At 37.1% G+C, this 21,442-nt stretch overlaps 1 protein-coding gene across 2 annotated transcripts in view; it reads left to right on the forward strand.

Moving 5' to 3' along the window:
* The window catches only part of DYNC2H1 (dynein cytoplasmic 2 heavy chain 1), a 395,644-nt gene that overhangs the window by 345,461 nt on the left and 28,741 nt on the right, over positions 1-21,442 (forward strand). For both annotated transcript variants that reach the window (XM_070384345.1, XM_005887860.3), the window contains exons 86-87: positions 14,897-15,006; positions 18,037-18,118. In XM_070384345.1, coding sequence (XP_070240446.1) covers positions 14,897-15,006; positions 18,037-18,118 — 192 coding nt within the window. The remainder of the gene's footprint in view (positions 1-14,896; positions 15,007-18,036; positions 18,119-21,442) is intronic.

Consider the following 21,442-nt stretch of genomic DNA (forward strand, 5'->3'; position numbering starts at 1 on the left):
TGCCATTTTGTGTTAATTTTTAGTATGACTATCTTTGGGCTCATCTTATTTGTGATTATGTCCTTCCTGGACATGGGTGCTTTTTTCCTTTGCCATGTTAGTGGAGTTTTCAGCTATTATTTTTTCAAATAAGTTCTCTGCCCCTTTCTCTCTCTTTTCTACTCCTGGAACCCCTGTAATATGAAAGCTTGTATGCTTGATGTTGTCTCGGAGGTGTCTTAAGTTATTCTCATTTTTTAAATTTCTTCTTTTCTGTTCAGATGGTGTGATTTCCATTACCCTGTCTCACAGTTGACTGTTCTGTTTCTATGTATCAGTTTATCTTTTGTTGACTCCTTTTAGCTTATTTTTGTTTTACTCATTGTATTCTTCTTCTCTGTTTGATCCCCTTTTATATTTTCCAACTCTTTGTTAAACTTGTGTGTTCTTCCATTCTTCTGCATTTTTTTGAGCATCTTTGTGATCCTTTCTTAGATTGCTTATTTATACATCCTTTAGTTCTCTTTCTGAGGTTTTGCCTTGTTCCTTCATTTGGAACATATTCCTCTGTCTCCTCATTTTACCTGATTCTCTATGCTTATTTCTGTGTATTAGCTATGCTGGTTACATTTTCTGATCTTGTAGATGTGGCCTTATAAAGGAGATGTTCTGTGGGGCCCAGTAACAGATACCTTTCTGGTCATCAGAGTTAGATGCTCTAGGGTGCCCCGTGTATGGGCTGCTGGATCCTTCACTGTGTCAGGACCAGTTACTGTGGACATGCTGGTGTGCAGGAGTGGCTCTGGCCTGGTTGGCTGCCAAGCCCTATCTCAGACTGTAGTTGCCAGTGTTGATGGTGGCCAATAAATGGACCCTGCACAGGTGACTGCACTGGCCAGTGGGTCCTAGGACTGGTGCCAGCCACTGATGGCATGTAGTTCAGTTCAGTTCAGTCGCTCAGTCACGTCTGACTGTTTGCAACCTCCTGGACTGCAGCACACCAGGCCTTCCTGTCCATCACCAACTCCCGGAGTCTACCCAAACTCATGTCCATCGAGTCGGTGATGCCATCCAACCATCTCATCCTCTGTCATCCCCTTCTACTCCTGCCTTCAATCTTTCCCAGCATCACGGTCTTTTTCAGTGAGTCTGTTCTTCGCATGAGGTGGCGAAAGTTTTGGAGTTTGAGCTTCAGCATCAGTCCTTCCAATGAATATTCAGACTGATTTCCTTTAGGATGGACTGGTTGGATCTCCTTGCAGTCCAAGGCACTCTCAAGAGTCTTCACCAACACCACAATTCAAAAGCATCAATTCTTCAGTGCTCAGAGTTCTTTATAGTCCAGCTCTCACATCCATACATGACTACTGCATAAACCATAGCTTTGACTAGACAGACCTTTGTCGTCTAAGTTACGTCTCTGCTTTTTAATATGCTGTCTAGGTTGGTCATAGGTTTTCTTCCACGGAGCAAGCATCTTTTAATTTCACGGCTGCAGTCACCATCTGCAGTGGTTTTCGAGCCCCAAAATATATAAAGTCTGTCACTGTTTCCATTGCCATTTATTTGCCAAGATGGCATGTAACCTTGTGGCAATAATGGGTGGGATAGAGTTCTCCAATATGGAGCTTCCCAGCAGTGTTCCATGGTAGAAAGGGCACCCCCAAAATGGTGCTGCCAATGTCTGTGTACCCAGGAGTTATCCCAGTTACCTCTTCCCTCTCCAGGGGGCTCTCCTAGATCAGCAAGTGGGTTCACACCAGGCTCCTTTCTAATTACTGCCTCTGTGCTGGGACTTAGAGTGTGTGGGATTTTACGTGTGCCCTTTAAGAGCAGACACTTATTTCCTGTAAACCTCTAGTTCTTCCATCCCCAAGCCTGGCTGGTATTGAAAGCTAGATTTTTGGGGGTTCCTCTTCATGTTGCAGGACCAATGGACTGGAAAGCCAGTATGAAATTTGGACCCCTCATTTATCTGGCAAACCTCTGCAATTACTATCTTCTCAGTTATGGGTCGCCTACATGGTCATGTGGGTCTTGACTAAACTGCATCTCACCCGCTCCTACCTGTCTCATTGTGGTTGCTTCTTTATATTGTTATTTGTGGAATATCTTATGTTAGTCTTCAAGTCATTCTTGTAGATAAGTGTTCTGTAAATAGTTATAATTTTGTTGTTCCCATGGGAGGTGTTGAGCTCAGTGTCTTCCTACTCGGCCATTTTTGCCATAGATATGTAGCTAAGTTTTTTAAGCAATGAGAAATATATAGCATGCTCTCTGTTTTATAAGCACCAGGTTTGCTATGAAGTTTTCATTTTTCTGTGTATCTCAATAATCTGGGTAAGGTTTTTTGGTTTGTTTATTCTGTACTTGGTTAATTCAAGATTTGTTATTTTGATATTTTTGACAATTCAGATAATGACCTGTAAGGTGGAATCCAAAATACTGTAAATTTTTGTTTTCATTCTTTATATTATTTGCAATTGTCCGATAAATACTGAGACAATAAACCTTACTCTTTTAATATACTAGAGGCATAATTATAAAGAATGCCTAACAAGTAACAGGTCTCTTATAGGAGAATCTTTAAGAAATGTTCTTTTTTACATCCATGGAGATAGGTTGTGTTCATTATGCCAAGGGTTTAAACAGGAAGAAAATATTAACTTAATGTATAAATATTAGGATATTAATTTTCAAGAAATAGTAAAGCAAAGCAGAGAGCTTACTCTATTCATTCAGTTCAGTCACTCAGTCGTGTCCAACTGTTAGTGACCCCATGGACTGCAGCACACCAGGCCTCCCTGTCCATAACCAACTCCTGGAGTTTACTCAAACTCATGTCCATTGAGTTGGTGATGCCATCCAACCATCTCTTCCTCTGTTGTCCCCTTCTCCTGCCTTCAGTCTTTCTGAGCATCAGGATCTTTTCCAATGAGTCAGTTCTTTGTATCAGGTGGGCAAAGTATTGGAGTTTCAGCTTGAGCATCAGTCCTTCCAGTGAATATTCAGGACTGATTTCCTCGATCACTTGATTACATTCTACAACAGCATAGTACACATCTTTTCAAGTGCACACAGAATTATACTAATGTAGATAGATCAAGGAGAAGGCAATGGCACCCCACTCCAGTACTCCTGCCTGGAAAATCATGGAGGAGCCTGGTGGGCTGCAGTCCATGGGGTCGCTGAGAGTCGGACACGACTGAGCGACTTCACTTTTACTTTTCACTTTCATGCATTGGAGAAGGAAATGGCAACCCACTCCAGTATTCTTGCCTGGAGAATCCCAGGGACGGAGGAGGGATTGGGCTGCCGTCAGTGGGGTCTCACAGAGTCGAACACGACTGAAGTGACTTAGCAGCAGCAGATAGATCAAACTTGTCTTAAATAATCTATAAGTATTTATAATTGTTAGAAATTAGTAGCAAAAAGATTTTAGGAAATTTAAAATGCTTGAAAGTTAAATATCTGCTTTTAAATAAATATCTACTTTTAAATAAAATATGGGAGTAGAACTATGGATGGAGGTTCGTGACATTTTACGGAAGGCAGTAATCAAGACCAAACCCCAAGAAAAAGAAAGGCAAAATGGTTGACTGTGCCCTCCAAGAGCCTGTTTCCTAGTCTGGTGTAAATCAAATCCCTTACAATTATACAGTGGGAGTAACAAATAGATTTAAGAGACTAGATCTGATAGACAGAGTGCCTGATGAACTATCAATGGAGGTTCGTGACATGGTACAGGAGACAGGGATCAAGACCATCCTGAAGAAAAAGAAATGCAAAAAAGCAAAATGGCTGTCTGAGGAGGCCTTACAAATAGCTGTGAAAAGAAGAGAAATGAAAAGCAACAGAGAAAAGGAAAGATATACCCATTTGAATGCAGAGTTCCAAAGAATAGCAAGGAAAGATAAGAAAGCCTTCCTCAGCAATCAATGAAAAGAAATAGAGGAAAACAATAGACTGGGAAAGACTAGTATCTTTTTTTTTCCCCTAATTTTCTCCAAGAAAATTAGAGATACCAAGGAAACATTTCATGCAAAGAGATGGGCACAATAAAGGACAGAAATGGACCTAACAGAAGTAGAAGATATTAAGAAGAGATGACAAGAATACACGGAAGAACTATCCAAAAAAGATCTTCATAACCAAGATAACCACGATGGTGTGATCACTCACCTAGAGCCAGACATCCTGGAGTGTGAAGTCAAGTGGGCCTTAGGAAGCATCACTACAAACAAAGCTAGAGGAGGTGAAGGAATTCCAGTTGAGCTATTTCAGATTCTAAAAGATGATGCTATAAAAGTGCTGCACTCAATATACCAACAAATCTGGAAAATTCAGCAGTGGCTGCAGGACTGGAAAAGGTCAGTTTTCATTCCAGTCCCAAAGAAAGGCAATGCCAAAGAATGCTCAAACTACCGCACAATAGCACTCATCTCACCAAGTAGCAAAGTAATGCTCAAAATTCTCCAAGCCAGTCTTCAACAGTATGTGAGCCATGAATTTCCAGATGTTCAAGCTGGATTTAGAAAAGGCAGAACTAATACAATTATGTAAAGTTTAAAAATAAAATAAAATTTAAAAAAAAAGAAAAAAAAAATTATAAAATTAAAAAAAAATAGAAAAGGCAGAGGAACCAGAGATCAAATTACCAACATCCGCTGGATCATAGAAAAAGCAGGAGTTCTAGAAAAACATCTACTTTTGCTTTATTGACTGTGCCAAAGCCTTTGATTGTGTGGATCACAACAAACTGTGGAAAATTCTGCAAGAGTTGGGAATACCAGACCACCTGACCTGCCTCCCAAGAAAATCTGTATGCAGGTCAAGCAGCAACAGTTAGAACTGGACATGGAACAACAGACTGGTTCCAAATTGGGAAAGGGGTGCGTCAAGGCTGTATATTGTCACTCTGCTAATTTAACTTATATGCAGAGTACATCATGAGAAATGTTGGGCCGGATGAAGCACAAGCTGGAATCAAGATTGCCGGGATAAATAACAATAACTTCACATACCCAGATGACATGACTTTTATGGCTAAAAGCAAGGAAGAACTAAAGAACCTCTTCATGAAAGTGAAAGAGGAGAATGAAACAGTTGGCTTAAAACTCAGCATTCAGAAAACTAAGATCATGGCATCTGGTCCCATCACTTCATTGCAACTTGAACGGGAAATAATGGAAACAATGAGACTTTATTTTCTTGAGCTCCAAAATCACTTCAGATGGTGATGGTGGCCATGAAATTAAAAGACGCTTACTCCTTGGAAGAAAAGCTATGACCAACCTAGACAGCATATTAAAAAGCAGAGACATTACTTTGCCAACAAAGGTCCATCTAGTCAAAGCTATAGTTTTTCCAGTGGTCATGTATGGATGAGAGAGTTGAACTATAAAGCAAGCTGAGCACAGAAGAATTGATGCTTTTGAACTGTAGTGTTGGAGAAAACTCTTGAGAGTCCCTTGGACTGCAAGAAGATCCAACCAGTCCATCGTAAAGGAAATCAGTCCTGAATATTCACTGGAAAGACTGATGCTGAAGCTCAAACTCCAGTACTTTGGCCACTTGATGCAAAGAACCAACTCATTTGAAAAGACCCCGATGCTGGAAAAATTGAGGGCAGGAGGAGAATGGGATGACAAAGGATGAGATGGTTGGATGGCATCACCAACATGCTGGGCATAAGTTTGAATAGGCTCTGGAATTTGGTGATGGACCAGGAAGCCTGGCATGCTGCAGTCCATGGGGTCGCAGGTCGGACATGACTGAGCAACTGAACTGAACTGAACTGAACTGATGGGAGAAGAGGATATCAAAAAGAAAATTAGAAATTAATTTAGCTGAGTAAAAATCAAAACACAGTACATCAAAATTCTAAGATACTATGAAGAGTTAAAATCAATGTAAATGGTTAGCAGAATATAAATGGATGGACTCTTAACTGCAGCACATTTAATACACTTTTAGAAAAAGAGTTCTCTAAAGTTGATATGCAAGGTAACTTTATTAGTGGAGTACATGAGGCAAGAAATTATCTTTTTAAGGATCATAACTCAAAATGATTAGATTTCCAGAAAACTTGTCCAAATCAGTCTTGTTCTCTTGAACTCCAGGTTTTACATCTCAGTCTCACAAGGTACTTAAAATAATGACTTGAAATTGAAACTTGGGGAGCTTGCTTAATTTATCTTTTCTCCCATGCATATATTACTAGTACTAATTACTTATATTACTTATATTACTAGTATATTACTTATATTACTAGTACTAATGTATAAGATTTGATAAATGTTGATGCAAACCTAGGTTTGCATTTAGGAAAAATTTAGACTGAAGAATGGCAAATATCTCGTAGTACACCCACTACCTTTTGAAGTTGGTATAGCAAATCTTTCTAGGAAGAACTATGTTATTTGTCGTTAAACTAATTCTGAAGTTTTAATTCCAGTATAATTCCTGATAATGTACCTGTTGATGAGCTGCAGTTTATTACTATCTTTTTGTCCAATAAACTGAGAAACTTCTTATGTACAGAGTCGTCCACCTGCTAATCACTTTTAATGTGTTGTTTACTCCAGTTAATGACGGGTTGTACTTAATTTCATTCCAGATATATTAGATTTTAATTCTAGATGAATTTGTTCTCAAATCCTTAAATCTGTAATTTATACTAAGTAATTTTGAGAAAAGATGAAGAAGCATAAAAGATGTCACACTGAGAAAAATAATTGCCTGAATTATTTGTTATTTGTCTTAAACCATTTTTTGAAGAAACACAGTTCATTAAAACAAAATAAAAATGTCATAGTTTACTAATGTATTTCATCTTATACCAAATAATTGCTATAAAATATCAATAAAGACAGTCGTTAGTAGAGTTTGGGCCAGACCCAGTTGAAATGATGTAAGTTGATTATGACTTTCATCAATGTTTTTTATGTGTTCAATTATTTTTACATAATTAGGCTAATACTATGTATACATTCTGATAAATATATTAAGTAATGAACACTTTCCACTGTCATCAAATATTTTTCAAACACTAGTTTTTATTGTTATATATTTTACTGTATTCATGTACCATAATTTAATTAGCTAATTTATATTATTTTATGTACATTATCATAAGGGCTTCCCTGGTGGCCCAGTCAGCAAAGAATCTACCTACAATTCAGGAGACCTGAGTTTGATCTCTGGGTGGGAAGATCCCCTGGAGGAGGGCATGGCATCCCACTCCAGTATTCTTGCCTGGAGAATCCCATGGACAGAGGAGCCTAGCGGGCTTCAGGCCATGGGTTGCAAAGAGTGGGACATGACTGGACAAATAAGCACAGCACATATACGTTATATATAATTTCTATTTTTAATTAAAGGAAAAAAAATAGAGGAAAACATCGAATGGGAAAGACTAGACATCTTGTCACGAAAATTAGAGATCCCAAGGAAACATATCATGCAGAGATGTGCACAATAAAGGACAGAAACAGTATGGTCCTAACAGAAGCAGAAGGTATTAGGAGGAAGAAGCAGGAATACACAGAAGAACTATACAAAAAGAGGTCTTAATTACCCAGATACCGCAATGTTGTACTCACCTAGAGTCATATATCTTGGAGTGTGAAGTCAAGTGGGCCTTAGGAAGCACCACTATGAGCAAAGCTAGCGGAGGTGATGGAATTCCAGCTGAGCTCTTTCTTTTTTTTTTCTTACTTTGCTATCTTTATTTTTATTTTATTTTTTTAGTATAAATATATCTTAATTGGAGGCTAATTACTTTACAATATTGTATTGGTTTTGTCATACATTGACATGAATCCGCTACAGGTGTACATGCATTCCTTTCAAATCCTAAAAGGTGATGCTTTTAATGTGCTACACTCAATATGCCAGCAAATTTGGAAAATGCAGCAGTGGCCCCAGGACTGGAAAAGGTATGTTTTCATTCCAATCCCAAAGAAAGGCAATGTCAAAGAATGTTCAAACTACCACACAATTGCACTCATTTTTCATGCCATCAAAGTAATGCTCAAAATTCTCCAAGTTAGGCTTCAGCAGTATCTGAACTGAAAACTTCCAGATGTTCAAGATGGGTTTAGGAGAGGCAGAGGCACCAGCGATCAAGATGCCTACATCTGTTGGGTCATAGAAAAAGCAAAAGAATTCCAGAAAAACATCTACTTATGCTTCATCAACTACGTTAATGCCTTTTACTATGTGGATCACAGCAAACTGTGGAAAATTCTTCAAGAGATGGGAATACCAGACCACATTAACTGCCTCCTGCGAAACCTGTGTGCAGGTCAAGAAGCAACAGTTAGAACTGAACATGAAACAATGGACTGGTTCAAAATTGGGAAAGGAGTATGTCAAGGCTGTATACTGTCACACTGCTTATTTAATATCTATGCAGAGTAAATCATGATTTCAGTTCAGATACTGCCAGGCTGAATGAAGCACAAGCTGGAATCAAGATTTCTGGGAGAAATATCAAAACCTCAGATATGAAGATGACACCACCCTTATGGCAGAAAGTGAAGAAGAACTAAAGAGCCTCTTGATGAAGGTAAAAGAGGAGAGTGAAAAAGCTGGCTTGAAACTCAACATTCAAACAACAAAGATCATGGCATCTGGTTCCATCACTTCATGGCAAATAGATGGGGAAACAATGGAAACAGTGACAGACTTTATTTTCTTGGACTCCAGAATCACTGCAAAGACATTCCTTTGCTGACAAAAGTCCATCTAGTCAAATCTATGGTTTTCTAGTAATCATGTATGAATGTGAGGCTTGTACTATAAAAAAGGTGAGCCCCAAAGAATTGATGCTTTTGAACTGTGGTGTTGGAGAAGACTCTTCAGAGTCCCTTGGACTGCAAGGAGATCAGAGCAGTCAATCCTAAAGGAAAGCAACCCTGAATATCCATTGGAAGGATTGATGCTGAAGCTCCAATGCTTTGGCCACCTGATACAAAGAACCATCTCATTAGAAAAGACCCTGATGCTGGGAAGGATTGGAGGCAGGAGGAGAAGGGGACAACAGAGGATGAGATGGTTGGATGGTATCACCGGCTCAAGGGTCTTGAGTTTGAGCAAGCTCCAGGAGATGGTGAAGGACAGGGACGCCTGGCATGCTGCAGTCCATGGTGTTGCAAAGAGTTGGACACAACTGAGTGACTGAACAACAACGGATTTCTTCATACTGCAAATAATCTTAAATAAGCAAAGCTGAATAATCTCTTGATTATTTCCTTAATTACATCCCAAGAAAAGGAATTACTGAGTAATATGGCTTAAATATTTTTAAAGCTTTTGGCACATTAATCAAATTACTTATAAAAATATTGCACCAGTGTATACTCCACAAAAATTTTGTCTGTGTAGTGTACTTGCCAACATTTGAGCTTTATCATTTGTCATTCTGCTATTCTGAAGGACTAAAAGCATATCTTACTTTTTTAAATTAACATAACTATGAAGAATGATACTATCTTTTATGTTTCAGTAAGCATGTATGCAATCTATAGTTATTTTAATGTTACTAATTTATTTTGGGGGGCTCCAAAATCACTGCAGATGGTGATTGCAGCCATGAAATTAAAAGACACTTACTCCTTGGAAGAAAAGTTATGACCAACCTAGATAGCATATTCAAAAGCAGAGACATTCCTTTGCCAACAAAGGTCCGTCTAGTCAAGGCTATGGTTTTTCCAGTGGTAATGTATGGATGTGAGAGTTGGACTGTGAATAAAGCTGAGCACCAAAGAATTGATGCTTTTGAACTGTGGTGTTGAAGACTCTTGAGAGTCCCTTGGACTGCCAGGAGATCCAACCAGTCCATTCTGAAGGAGATCAGTCCTGAGTGTTCTTTGGAAGGAATGATGCTAAAGCTGAAACTCCAGTACTCTGGCCACCTCATGTGAAGAGTTGACTCATTGGAAAAGACTCTGATGCTGGGAGGGATTGGGGGCAGGAGGAGAAGGGGAAGACAGAGGATGAGATGGCTGGATGGCATCACTGACTCGATGGACATGAGTTTGAGTGAACTCTGGGAGTTGGTGATGGACAGAGAGGCCTGGCATGCTGCAATTCATGGAGTCTCAATGAGTCAGACACGACTGAATACCTGAACTGAACTGAACTGAATTCATTTCCATATTTGTGGAAAATTTTTTTTCCAAATTTAATTTCAGTGGCTTTTACCTTTTTATGATAATTTTTATATACAGAATTTTTTATAATCTATTTTTCTAATCAGACATAATCTTATTTTTCCTTTGTCTTAAATTGGCTTTCTCTTTTTCAATATTAGTTCAACTCTGAATGCAATTAACATAAATTTAGGCTGGATAAGAATTAAATTTTAAACTTTTTTCCTCCAAAAAGTTAATCATTTTCCACCAGCACTGTTTATTGAACTTTTCCATTCCCCAGTGGTCTATGATAACCACCATTTAGATTTATATGTGTATTTAAATGATTTAACTTACTCCTACATCTTTAAAAATCTTAATTTTGAGTAATATATAAAACAGTTGGAGAACATTTTTGAGTAGTATTTACAAGAAAAAAAGATACAGAGGTATGGTTTATTTATTTTCTGAACTCTGGCGTAAAGAATGATACTCATCTATATTTACAAATGAACGGTAAGTTAACTAGATGTTAAATTCTTAGCAGGACAGCCTTTTCCTTCAAAATTCTATATATTTTGGTCCATATAGGAGCAGATCATTCATGATACATTATTCATGTCTAGTATGATTTTTCCACTTACTTCTTTAAGCACAGTGATTTATGCATGTTTGGTCTCTCCTAACTAGTTGATAAGCTCCTTGCCTTCACCAAGTGTTTCTGAATGAGTGAAGGAATGCCCTTTCTGTTTATGCATTCTACTTCATCATTAGCCTTTTTAAAATAAAATCTTGCAGTATTTTTAAATTTTCTTGTATCACCTTGGAAAAATCTTTTTCTATATATTATAGTAAGGAAATGTCAATGATCTCTGTGGTTCATCCAGCTTAGAAGTTTTTCTGTCTATGAATCTTAGTGTGTGTGTGTGTTTATAAATTTAAGAAATTGTCCAACCCCACTAAGTTGTTCAATTCTATTATTTGTTTGCTTACATCCATAATTACCTCTATTATATAGCATTTGAAGAATTATAGATATGTAGCCTCATAGGAGAGGCACAGGTCTTATGTTTAGTCTCAAGCGTTGTCCTTTAAAAAGAGCACGGCCTGTAATCTGGAGTGGAATAAAGGAGAAACATTTACTGGAAAATAACTACCAGTAATACCTGTAACTTTGTTGAAAGCTCAGTCCAAAGCTCATTAAAGATTATGCTGTTTAATTGTCTTTATTTCTGTTCTTTTAAATGAATATAAATGTCATTAAAAAAAAAAAAAAAGACTATTTCTTAGACCAATCTTAGGCTTACAACACAATTGAGATGAAGGTACAGTGATTTCCCATATATTCCCTGCACCAATACATGCATAGACTCCCTCATTATCAACTCTGAAGAACTGTACATTTTTACCAAGGGTGAATCTGTGTTGACGCATCTAATCACCCATGCCCATGGTTTACCGTAGGGGTCACTCGATGGTTAGCATTCTGTGCATTGGGCAAACATACAGTGGCATATACCCATTATTTTAATAACATACAGAGTGTTTTCACGGCCCTAAAAATTCTCTGTTCTTCCTATTTATTATCTCTCTGCTCCCTCATCCCTGCTAACCACTGATCTTATTACTGTCTCCACAATTTGGCCTTTTCCAAAATGTTATATAGTTGGAATCATATAGTATGTAAAGTTTTTTTCAGGATGATTTCTTTCACTTAGGTGTATGCATTTAAGTTTTCTCCATGTCTTTTCATGGCTTGATAGTTCATCTGTTTTTAGTACTGAATAATATTCGATTGTCACAATATAACAGAGTTGATGAGTCCATTCACCTACTAAAGGATATATTTTTGTTGCTTCCAAGTTTTGGCGATTATGAATAAGAGCTTCTATAAACATTCATGAGCAGATTTAATGTAGTTATTAAAAATTTAAAGGGCTTTCCCAGTGGCCCAGCTGATAAAGAATCTGCCTACAATGCGGAAGATCTGAGTTCAGTCCCTGGGTTGGGAAGATGCCCTGGAGAAGGGAACTGCTACTCACTCCTGTACTGGCTATTTATTTTGTGTAGTTTCCTATTCAAAGATATTATTATACATTAAAAGAATCTTTTTTATTTAAACTTTATCTTGTCAAATATACCTTTGCTTTAGTTCAATAGACGAACAGGTTATTGTTACTATAGATTAATAAAAACATTTTTACTAAAGAAGCTTATTCTTGACTAATTATTTTAATTGAAACTTTAATGAAGTAAAATTCTGATTATCAGCCACACTCTAACTTTCAATTAATTTGAACCCATGCACATCCATTGTTAGCAACAACTCTTGGAGTTTTTAATTCAAAATTAAAGGATTTTTTGAAATAATAGTATAATTTTATATATTTATAGAGTGATTATTTTTAAATAGTTGTTTTAAGATAATAGGAATTAATATTTACAATAAAAATTGATCATGGAAGCATAATTTGTTTGTGATTAATGAAAATAGAAGGCAGATATAAAATATTTGATAAGGAGTAAATAATCTTTGTTATGTGTAATTTTAAATTATTTAATTGAGAAATAAATGCTTTATGGTATATCTACTTTATGGACTGTTATTTAAAAGTGTCATTATTAAAAGGATAATATCTAAGAAAAAGTAATTATACTTTGTTAAAGAGATATCTTTTTAATCATTTCTATATTTTAAAAAAATCATATGTATCTATTTATATTTATATTTTGGGGAGTTGAGGAATAATAGAATAGAAATGAATCTAGGCTTTAGGCTTTATTTTAATTAAGAATGTTTTCCTCCCAAATAGATAATTGATTTATCTATAAATTTGTCTTGATTGAATGCTTTATTTTAGTAACAAGTGTTTTAAAATTTTAAATAATTCCTCATAATTAACTTTATATGGCAACCCACTCCAGTGTTCTTGCCTGGAGAATCCCAGGGACGGCGGGGCCTGGTGGGCTGCCGTCCATGGGGTCGCACAGAGTCGGACACGACTGAAGTGACTTAGCAGCAGCAGTCCAAAATCTTAAATTTAACCATTAACATAATTGGTTCTGAACACATTTTCGTCAGATATTCTGTTTGTGTCTTTTTTAGTAATAACTTGTGAAGTCTATGCTTTTTTTAATCTAAAAAAAGATGAGTGGATATACATAGTATTTGTGTAAGGATTCACCTTGCTGTACACCTAAAACTAATCCAACATTATAAATTAACTGTACTCCAATAAAAATTTAAAAAGAAAAATATAGTCTTTTCTCATTTTAAAATCAACATATTATCAATTGGTAGGATGGACATAGGAACATTTTTTCTACTCATTGTAGGGTAGGAATAGTAGTCAAATGCATGAAGATTTTAATTAATGCAAGCACACTAGCTTTGGAGATTTTAATTTCTCCTATTCTAGACCTGCTGACAGATATAAATGCTTGGATGGATAACAGAGTGTTATAGGGCATGAAATAGCCTGTCTACACAATAATCTTGTAGTCGCGAAGTCAGATCTGACTCTTGTAGCCTACGAGGCTCCTCTGTCCATGGAATTTCTCAGGCAAGAATACTAGAGTGATCCCAGTGGAGGAGTCCCTTCTCCACTACACAGTAATACATTAAATAAATTATTTTTCCTAGACTTTATAAATCATTCAAAATTAATTACTGAGTAAATGAGAGTTCTGAAAGTTGCTGCAGTACCATCACTGTGTACCAGCTGAAATAGCAAACTGATTAAGAAATTGTCAGTAAAGCTATCTATCTCTTAAGGCACAATAGCACTGCCAGGAAATATTACAGAGAAACAAATCATCTGAGTTTATTATCTGACTCCAACACTATGTGACCTTGGGCATGCCCTTAACCTCACCATGCCTCCATTTTCTGATTGTAAAATGGGGATATTAACCAACATCAGGACTGTGGTAAGCATAAAATTGGCCAATACATGGAAAGCATATAACAAATTTGCACTCGACTTTGTTGTTTTTATTTGTTCCAAATATCAATCTTTCATTATACTTATCAAACATACTTTATGATAATGTTTCTTTCTCCAAATGGAGTATAAATTGATTTACAAAGTGGCAGATAAGTAGAAAAGACTATTTAAAAAAACATGTTTTAACAAAAAAAAATTATTTTTTCTTGGACATTACTGTCCACTATAATACTTGATTTAGTAAAATGGCAAATTTACTATTAAATCTTGAACACAAATCCAGAATTAGCAACCTTGGGAATTCTAGTTTTAGACCTAGATGCTCAGTATCTCCAGAGCATACTTTGAAAGGTGAGTCATCAGTAAAAGAAGTATTAGTCCAGACTTAAATGCCGTATAGGAGATTAAATGTCATATTTTGTACTTTTTATTCTGAGTAGATCTCTACTAACAAAAAGATCCCCTGGAGAAGGGAATGGCAACTCACTCCAGTATTCTTGCCTGGCGAATTCCATGGACAGAGGAGCCTGGCAGGCTACAGTCCACAGGGTCACAAAGAGTTGGACGCAACTGAGCAACTCACACTAAGTACTGACGAAAGGTTGTGCAAGGAAGCTTTTTTGTGTGATAGATGGATATTATGCCAAAAAGCTGCAGTGGATTTCATAACATACAGTGGAAGTTTTTTCCCTACACATCATTTCAGAGCATTTGGAAATTTCATTACTTCCTCATTGAAAATGATTTCTGCATAGTTATTCTTTAATAGATATTTATCTTTCAAATCTGCAAAGTTTTTAAATGTGTATTTGTGTATTTCCCTCCTTCTAGAGCTGGGTAGAGAGAGCCGAAAAACAGACTCTTCTCTCTGACACACTTGACCTATCAGAACTCTTCCATCCAGACACGTTTCTCAACGCTCTTCGCCAGGAAACTGCAAGGTAAATAGCGTGAAGTACTTATTTGTCTGAGAGGTTAATTGCACACTTTGTTCACTTCTGATCACATTTGCTTGATTGTCAAGAAATAAATTTATTGTTGAATCCAAATAGTTGTGTTATTTCTTAGTACTTTACTGTTAATAACAGTTAAGTTTTAGAGAACATTGCTTTTGAAATATGATGTGATTTTTTATTAGAATTCAAATAAACAAACTCTAATTTTTAACATTTTGGTCATTTATCTTTCTAGACCTAGTGTGTCCAGTATGGTAAGCAGAAGTCAAATAGAGCTATTTAAATTTTAATGAATTTAAATAGGATTAAGCCTGCCATTTATGGGGTTGCACAGAGTGTGACACGACTGAAATGACTTAGCAGCAGCAGCAAGGAGACCAAGATGGTGGAGTAGAAGGATGTGGACCTCACATCCCCCCATGAACACTTCAAAAATAATCTATGTGTGGAACAATTCTCACTGAAAACTCACTGGAAACTGGTAGAAGAACTCCTTTATAACCAAGGCTGTAAGAAAAAAACACGTATAATTGGGTAGGAAGGAAAGAAAAGCAATCAAGTCAGGACCTGTGACCCTGAGAAGGAGACTCAGGGAAAAGGGGATTTTATGGGCAGACCCTCATACTACATCAAACTACAGACTGGGCATCCAATTCCTGGGGTCCTGCATGGAGGAGACAAACCCCCTTTGCTGGTTGGAGGACTGTTGGGACAGACAGAAAGCATGAGGAAGGCGGGACTCCATGCAAGACAAGTGTGTGCACACTGGTTAGCCCTGAGGCAGGGTGGACAGAGGTCTGCTCGAGCAGCTGCTGGGCTTCCCATGACTGCTTCATTGTACACCCCAGCCCGAGCCAAGCAAATCTCTGGCCCCACACGCTCCATGCCACCGTGTGGCCCTGAATCTGAGGTGACCAGGACCTAGGAAAAGACTGTGCCTTAGGAGGCAGAGGGGACTCAGTCCTGAGCTGGACCCTGGGGAGTCTGTGGTGGCCATTGTTGGCACCTACTCAGTTAGTGCCCCAGAAACATCCCGGATTTATGAGAGCAGCTACTGTATCTACAGCTTAACTTCCCACCCCACGGGGGTGAAAGAAAACCACACAGGCCCTGCCTCCCCTGTGGAACATAGAGGTGTTGAAGATGTGATCAGCTGTGAGAGACACAGAGGCCTTGCCCCCACCACAGGGCAGAGAGAGGGCTGCTGTAGCGGGTGCATGGTCTGATGCAACGACCTCATCACGCGCCACAGCCCAAGCTAAGCAAACACTCTGGCCTCCCTCAGTCCATGCCTCAGCACAGCGCTGGATCTGGGCAGATGTGAGCAGGGAAAGACTTGACCGTGCGCTGTATCTGAGCGGAACCACAGATGCCTACACAGTCAGCACACTGGGCAGCTTTATGTGCAGGAACCTCACTTGCTTCAGCACTCCCCTCCAGGGACAAAATTCCTGGTGTGGGGAGAGAGCAAGACATAGGCTTAATGGGAATGGAGCCAGCTCATGCCTGACGTACAGGTCTTCCACTCCAGCCAAAGGATCAGACCCTTCCCTTAATAGGGCGGGGATGGCTACTGACCACAGAGGGAGTTTTGCCTCAAACCCCAGGCCAACTCTGTCTTTAGATTCAAGCCTTGCCAAAGTGGTAGCTGACAGCACACTCTGAGGAAAGACGTGACTGGCACCCGCGTCAGATCTAGCTCTTCCATCAAAAGCATTGAGCACATGGGGTCTACATCAAGATACTCCCACCTAAGAATACCCCTTCAAGATGTAATAAGTAACTGTTTCACCTAAATTCATAGAGGCAGAGAACAGTAAGTAAAATGAAAAAGCCAGAGGAGCTACTCCTAATTGAAAAAAGCAAGAGAAAACCCCTGAAAAAATAGATAATGAAAGAGAAATAAACAATTTATCAGATAAATTATTGGAAATATTGGAAGTGAAAATGTTAACTGAATTAGGAAAAGGAATTGATCTAAAATAGGAGCTTCTTCACTAGGAACCAGAAAATATAAAGACCCAGTCAAAAATAAATAATTCAATAGCTGAAATTAAAAAAAAAAAAAAATTAAAAGGAATGAATAGCAGACTAACTGATACAGAGGAACACATAAGCAATCTGGAAGATAGAATAATGGAAATCATCCAGTCAGAACACCAGAAAGGAAAACAAAAAAGCAATTCAAGAAACAAATATCTCTGAGAACATTGTATCCTCACTTTTGCATTATATTAGCTTCAGAAGGAGAAGAGAGAAGAATGGAAATGTATTTGAGGAAATTATGCTGAAACTTCAAAAACCTGAAAGAGGAAATAGATATCCAAGTATAGGAAGTACAGAGGGTCTCAAACAAATTGGACCTCGTTAAGCTTAAAAGCTTTTGTACAACAAAGAAAACCATCAACAAAATGGAATGGGGAAAATATTTGCAAACAGTGCAATAATGGCCAAGGGGTCAGTATCCAAAATATATATATAAACAGCTTGTTCAGCTTAATATCAGGAGAAATAAACAATCCCATAAAAAGGGGTCAAAGAAAAAATATGATTTCTCAATATACTAGCCACATTTGTAGTTCTCAATAGCCGAATGTGAGTAGTGACTGCCATTTTGAACTGAAAGAAAATATTTTCATCTTTTTTGTAGAAATTTCTCTTAGACAATGCTGACGAGGCTTCTTTGTGGGAAACAGTATTTGATGGTTAAGATCAAACTGTTTTAAGACAAATATAGATTATCATGTTATATATAGGCTATAATTTTTAAGTTGGAATGTAATGAAAGAGACACTTCCAAAAATACACTGGGAAAAAATGTAATTGTTTTTTGTGCTTTAGGAGATCTTCAAATTGGTTGCACCTTGAGATCTTATTCTAAATATCAATATTTCAGTTGAGCTGGTAAACATTTATTGAACCCCCCTCATATACCTGCATGAAGAGTGATAGTCAATATATTCTATAGCTCCTGAAAGTTATTGCTTTCTGACATTTGACATTTCACTTTTACAGAGCTATGGTCTGTTCTGTGGATAGCCTCAAATTTGTGGCATCATGGAAAGGTCGCCTACAGGAAGCAAAGCTTCAAATTAAGGTATTAGACTGATTTTACATATTTATCTGAGTCAAAGATTATATAAGTACCAACTATGATAAAGAAATTCTCCTCCAGTCTCAAAGTCACAAGAAATAGATTGTATTTGAAATACAATGTGAAATACTATGTGAAAAATCAAAGTAAGTTAAGATTTAACATGAAGCAAGCTATACAAAATACAACCTGTTCTAATACAAAAATAAGAATATTGGGAATATAACATATTTGAAAATATAACTCATTAAAAAATGATATAAATCTTGAAGTTCTGTTATATTACCTCTTCTAACATTCAAGTTAATAAATACTTGCTATACAGTAAAGTATGTGATAGCTCAGTTGGTAAAGAATCCATCTGCAATCCAGGAGACCCCACTTTGATTCCTGGGTCTGAAAGATCCACTAGAGAAGGGATAGGCTACCGACTCCAGTATTCTTGGGTTTCCCTTGTGGCTCAGCTTAAATTAAATCTTGTCCTTAGATAGTTTACAGTTTGTTAATGCATTAGGTGTCTGCTAAAATCAAACCTACCATGTTAAAAAAAAAATTAAACCATCTTTTGCCATATAAATTTTCATAGCAGCTTTACTGATAAAAGTGCATTCATTATTCTTGCAATAATAGATAATAATATCCATTCAAATATAATGACAAAACTAATGAAATCCTTTCCCCAGCAACTCCAGCCTTCTTCTGCATCATCTTCTTCACGTCTCTACCATTCCTTTTTCACATTCTCACACATAGAATTGCCTTCTTGATGCGAAAAACTGACTCATTGGTAAAGAGCCTGATGCTGGGAAAGACTGAGGTCAAGAGGAAAAGGGGATGACAGAGGATGAGATGGTTGGATGGTATCACTGGTTCACTGGACATGAGTTTGAGCAAACTCAGGGAGATAGTGATGGGCAGGGAAGCCTTGCATGCTGCAGTTCCTAGAGTCACAAAGAGTCAGACACAACTTAGTGACTGAACAGCAGTACGTGATGCTGCATGTTTTAGTATGGTTATCTCTATATATTGGTCTGTCTTATAAGACTGAAATGTCATTGAAGACGAAGACTGTCTTATCTATCCTCAGATCCTTAGCATCTAGTTCAATGTTTTAACACATAATTAAAGTAAGGGCTTTCCCTGATGACTCAGTGGGTAAAGAATCTGCCTGCAACACAGGAGACAAAGGGGATGCGGATTTGATCCTGGAGTCAGGAAGATCCGCTCGGAGGAGGAAATGGCAATTTGTTCCAATATTCTTGCCTGAGAAATCCCATGGACAAGAAGAGCCTGGAAGGCTACAGTCCGTGGAGTCACAAACAGTCAGACATGCCTGAGCATGTGCACGCGCGCACACACACACACACAATTAATGTAAGATTATATTTCTTTAACTTAGTTAACCTTAGGCAACTGACATATCAGAAATTCTGTTTCATAATCCTAGTTTCCAGGCCAACGATTTTCTTTTCATATCACTACTACTTTCTAACATACTGTATAATTTATTATATTTGTTATTTGTTGTTTGTCTTACTCTATTAGAATGTAAGCCCCATGAGAATAGTCTTTTTTTTTTTTTTCAGTTTTCTTGTATCTCAAATACCTCCAGCGAAACCTCATACATAATAACCACTAATTATACTCTAGTTGAATTGTTGAGTGGAGGACCAACAATAGGAGAGGCACTATAACCAGCCTTATTAACATCAACTGTGATGTACAGTGTGCAGAAATTCGATCATTGGCAATAAGTTAGGTCTTTCCCTTTTGGCTTTATAGATTACAAAAACATTCTCCCTTGAAGCAAAATTAGCAGGTTCTTGTTCATCCTTTGCATTTTAACCTTAATCTCTAGCCCATAAAAGCTACCTTAATTATTATTGGTATACATAAACTGTGGCCTAGTCATTAAGGAGAAGGAGGAAACCCATGAACCGTGCACTTAACCTGATTGTGTGGTCTCAGCATACACATAGAATGTAGTATCGTTATTTAGGTAAACTACTATAAAAAACAAGGGGAACAAATTTTATTTTACTCTGTGTCAAGGTGTATTCATATTTCCCAAACTATTATCCCCCTGTTCTTACAAAATGAAATAAAATTATCTACAATCAGAAAATCCCCAAGTGTATATGTTTTGTTTTATAAATGGGAGGGGGGTAGGCTGACATAAAACACAATTCTAATCTTAAGTCACCCAAAATAGAGCCATGTGACTTTTTAAAGTAATTAATAGAGCAGTCTGAGCCTTTGTTGTCTCTTTTATCATGGATATAAATAATAATTTCCTTGACATGTTTATTACAAGGTCTCTGAAAACCTATATATATGTGTGTGTGTTTATTTATTTCTCTAGATTTGGATTAGGTTTTATTAGGCAGTGTGTGTTTTTTTAATTAGAAACAAAAGTATGTTTTAGTATAAAGTTCTCTGCTTTTATCTAGTAAAGCAGAATTCTTTCATTTTTCATTTGAAATTTATAAAAGCAACTTTATTGTTAAAATCTAAAATATTTGTTGGTCAGTATGTTTAGGAATAAGTTTTATAGAATTATGTCTTAAATTTAAAAAAAAAATCCCTTCATATGGGATTTGAGTTGATTCAACAGAATTTTTCCTCTCTGGCCCCTCATTCATGTAAACAATAGGAGCATATTTCCTAATTTCTTACCTGCAGTTTATATTTCTCAGATTAAATGTTTTTATAACTTTTATAGTTATAACTGCAACCCCTCACTGCAGTTGACATAATCAGTAAGTTTTAAATAATTGATTTAGGTTCCTTTCAATCAAATTTTCAATGAAAGGATTGTTTTGATAGGAAAATTTTAGATTTGAATTATATTTGAATTTTATTGTCACTGTAAAACTTAACTGGCTTTAAATTTTTTCAGTCTCTACCACCCTAGACTGAATTCAACTAGTGAAATCTTCAAGCAAGGCTATATAGTTCCCACATCAATCAATATCTCATACCCCTTAGACCCGCTTAAGAGAATATGTATGTATATTGATTTTTTTAGATCCTGAATGTGGCCCTCTAAAATTTCCTCACTTCCATTATTGATTTGTTACTTGTTAACAGCAGTTCTGAAACTTAGTACCAGAAAATGCATCAATCAAACACCTGTTCAGCCTGCATGCTTGATCTTGTCCAAGGCTGTGAAAGTTTGGCTCTGGCAAACCTGGGCCGCTTCCAGTTTGCTCCTTGACTGGCAATGCTGCCAAACACAAAGGGCAAAATCAAGTCTTCTACCTTGGTAAATCAGGCTTATTAAACACGTTATACTCTTGTTAATAATGCACAGTTGTCTGAGATACC

The sequence above is a fragment of the Bos mutus genome, chromosome 15 (genome assembly GCF_027580195.1).
Source record: "Bos mutus isolate GX-2022 chromosome 15, NWIPB_WYAK_1.1, whole genome shotgun sequence".
In the NCBI taxonomy this organism is placed as follows: domain Eukaryota; kingdom Metazoa; phylum Chordata; class Mammalia; order Artiodactyla; family Bovidae; genus Bos; species Bos mutus.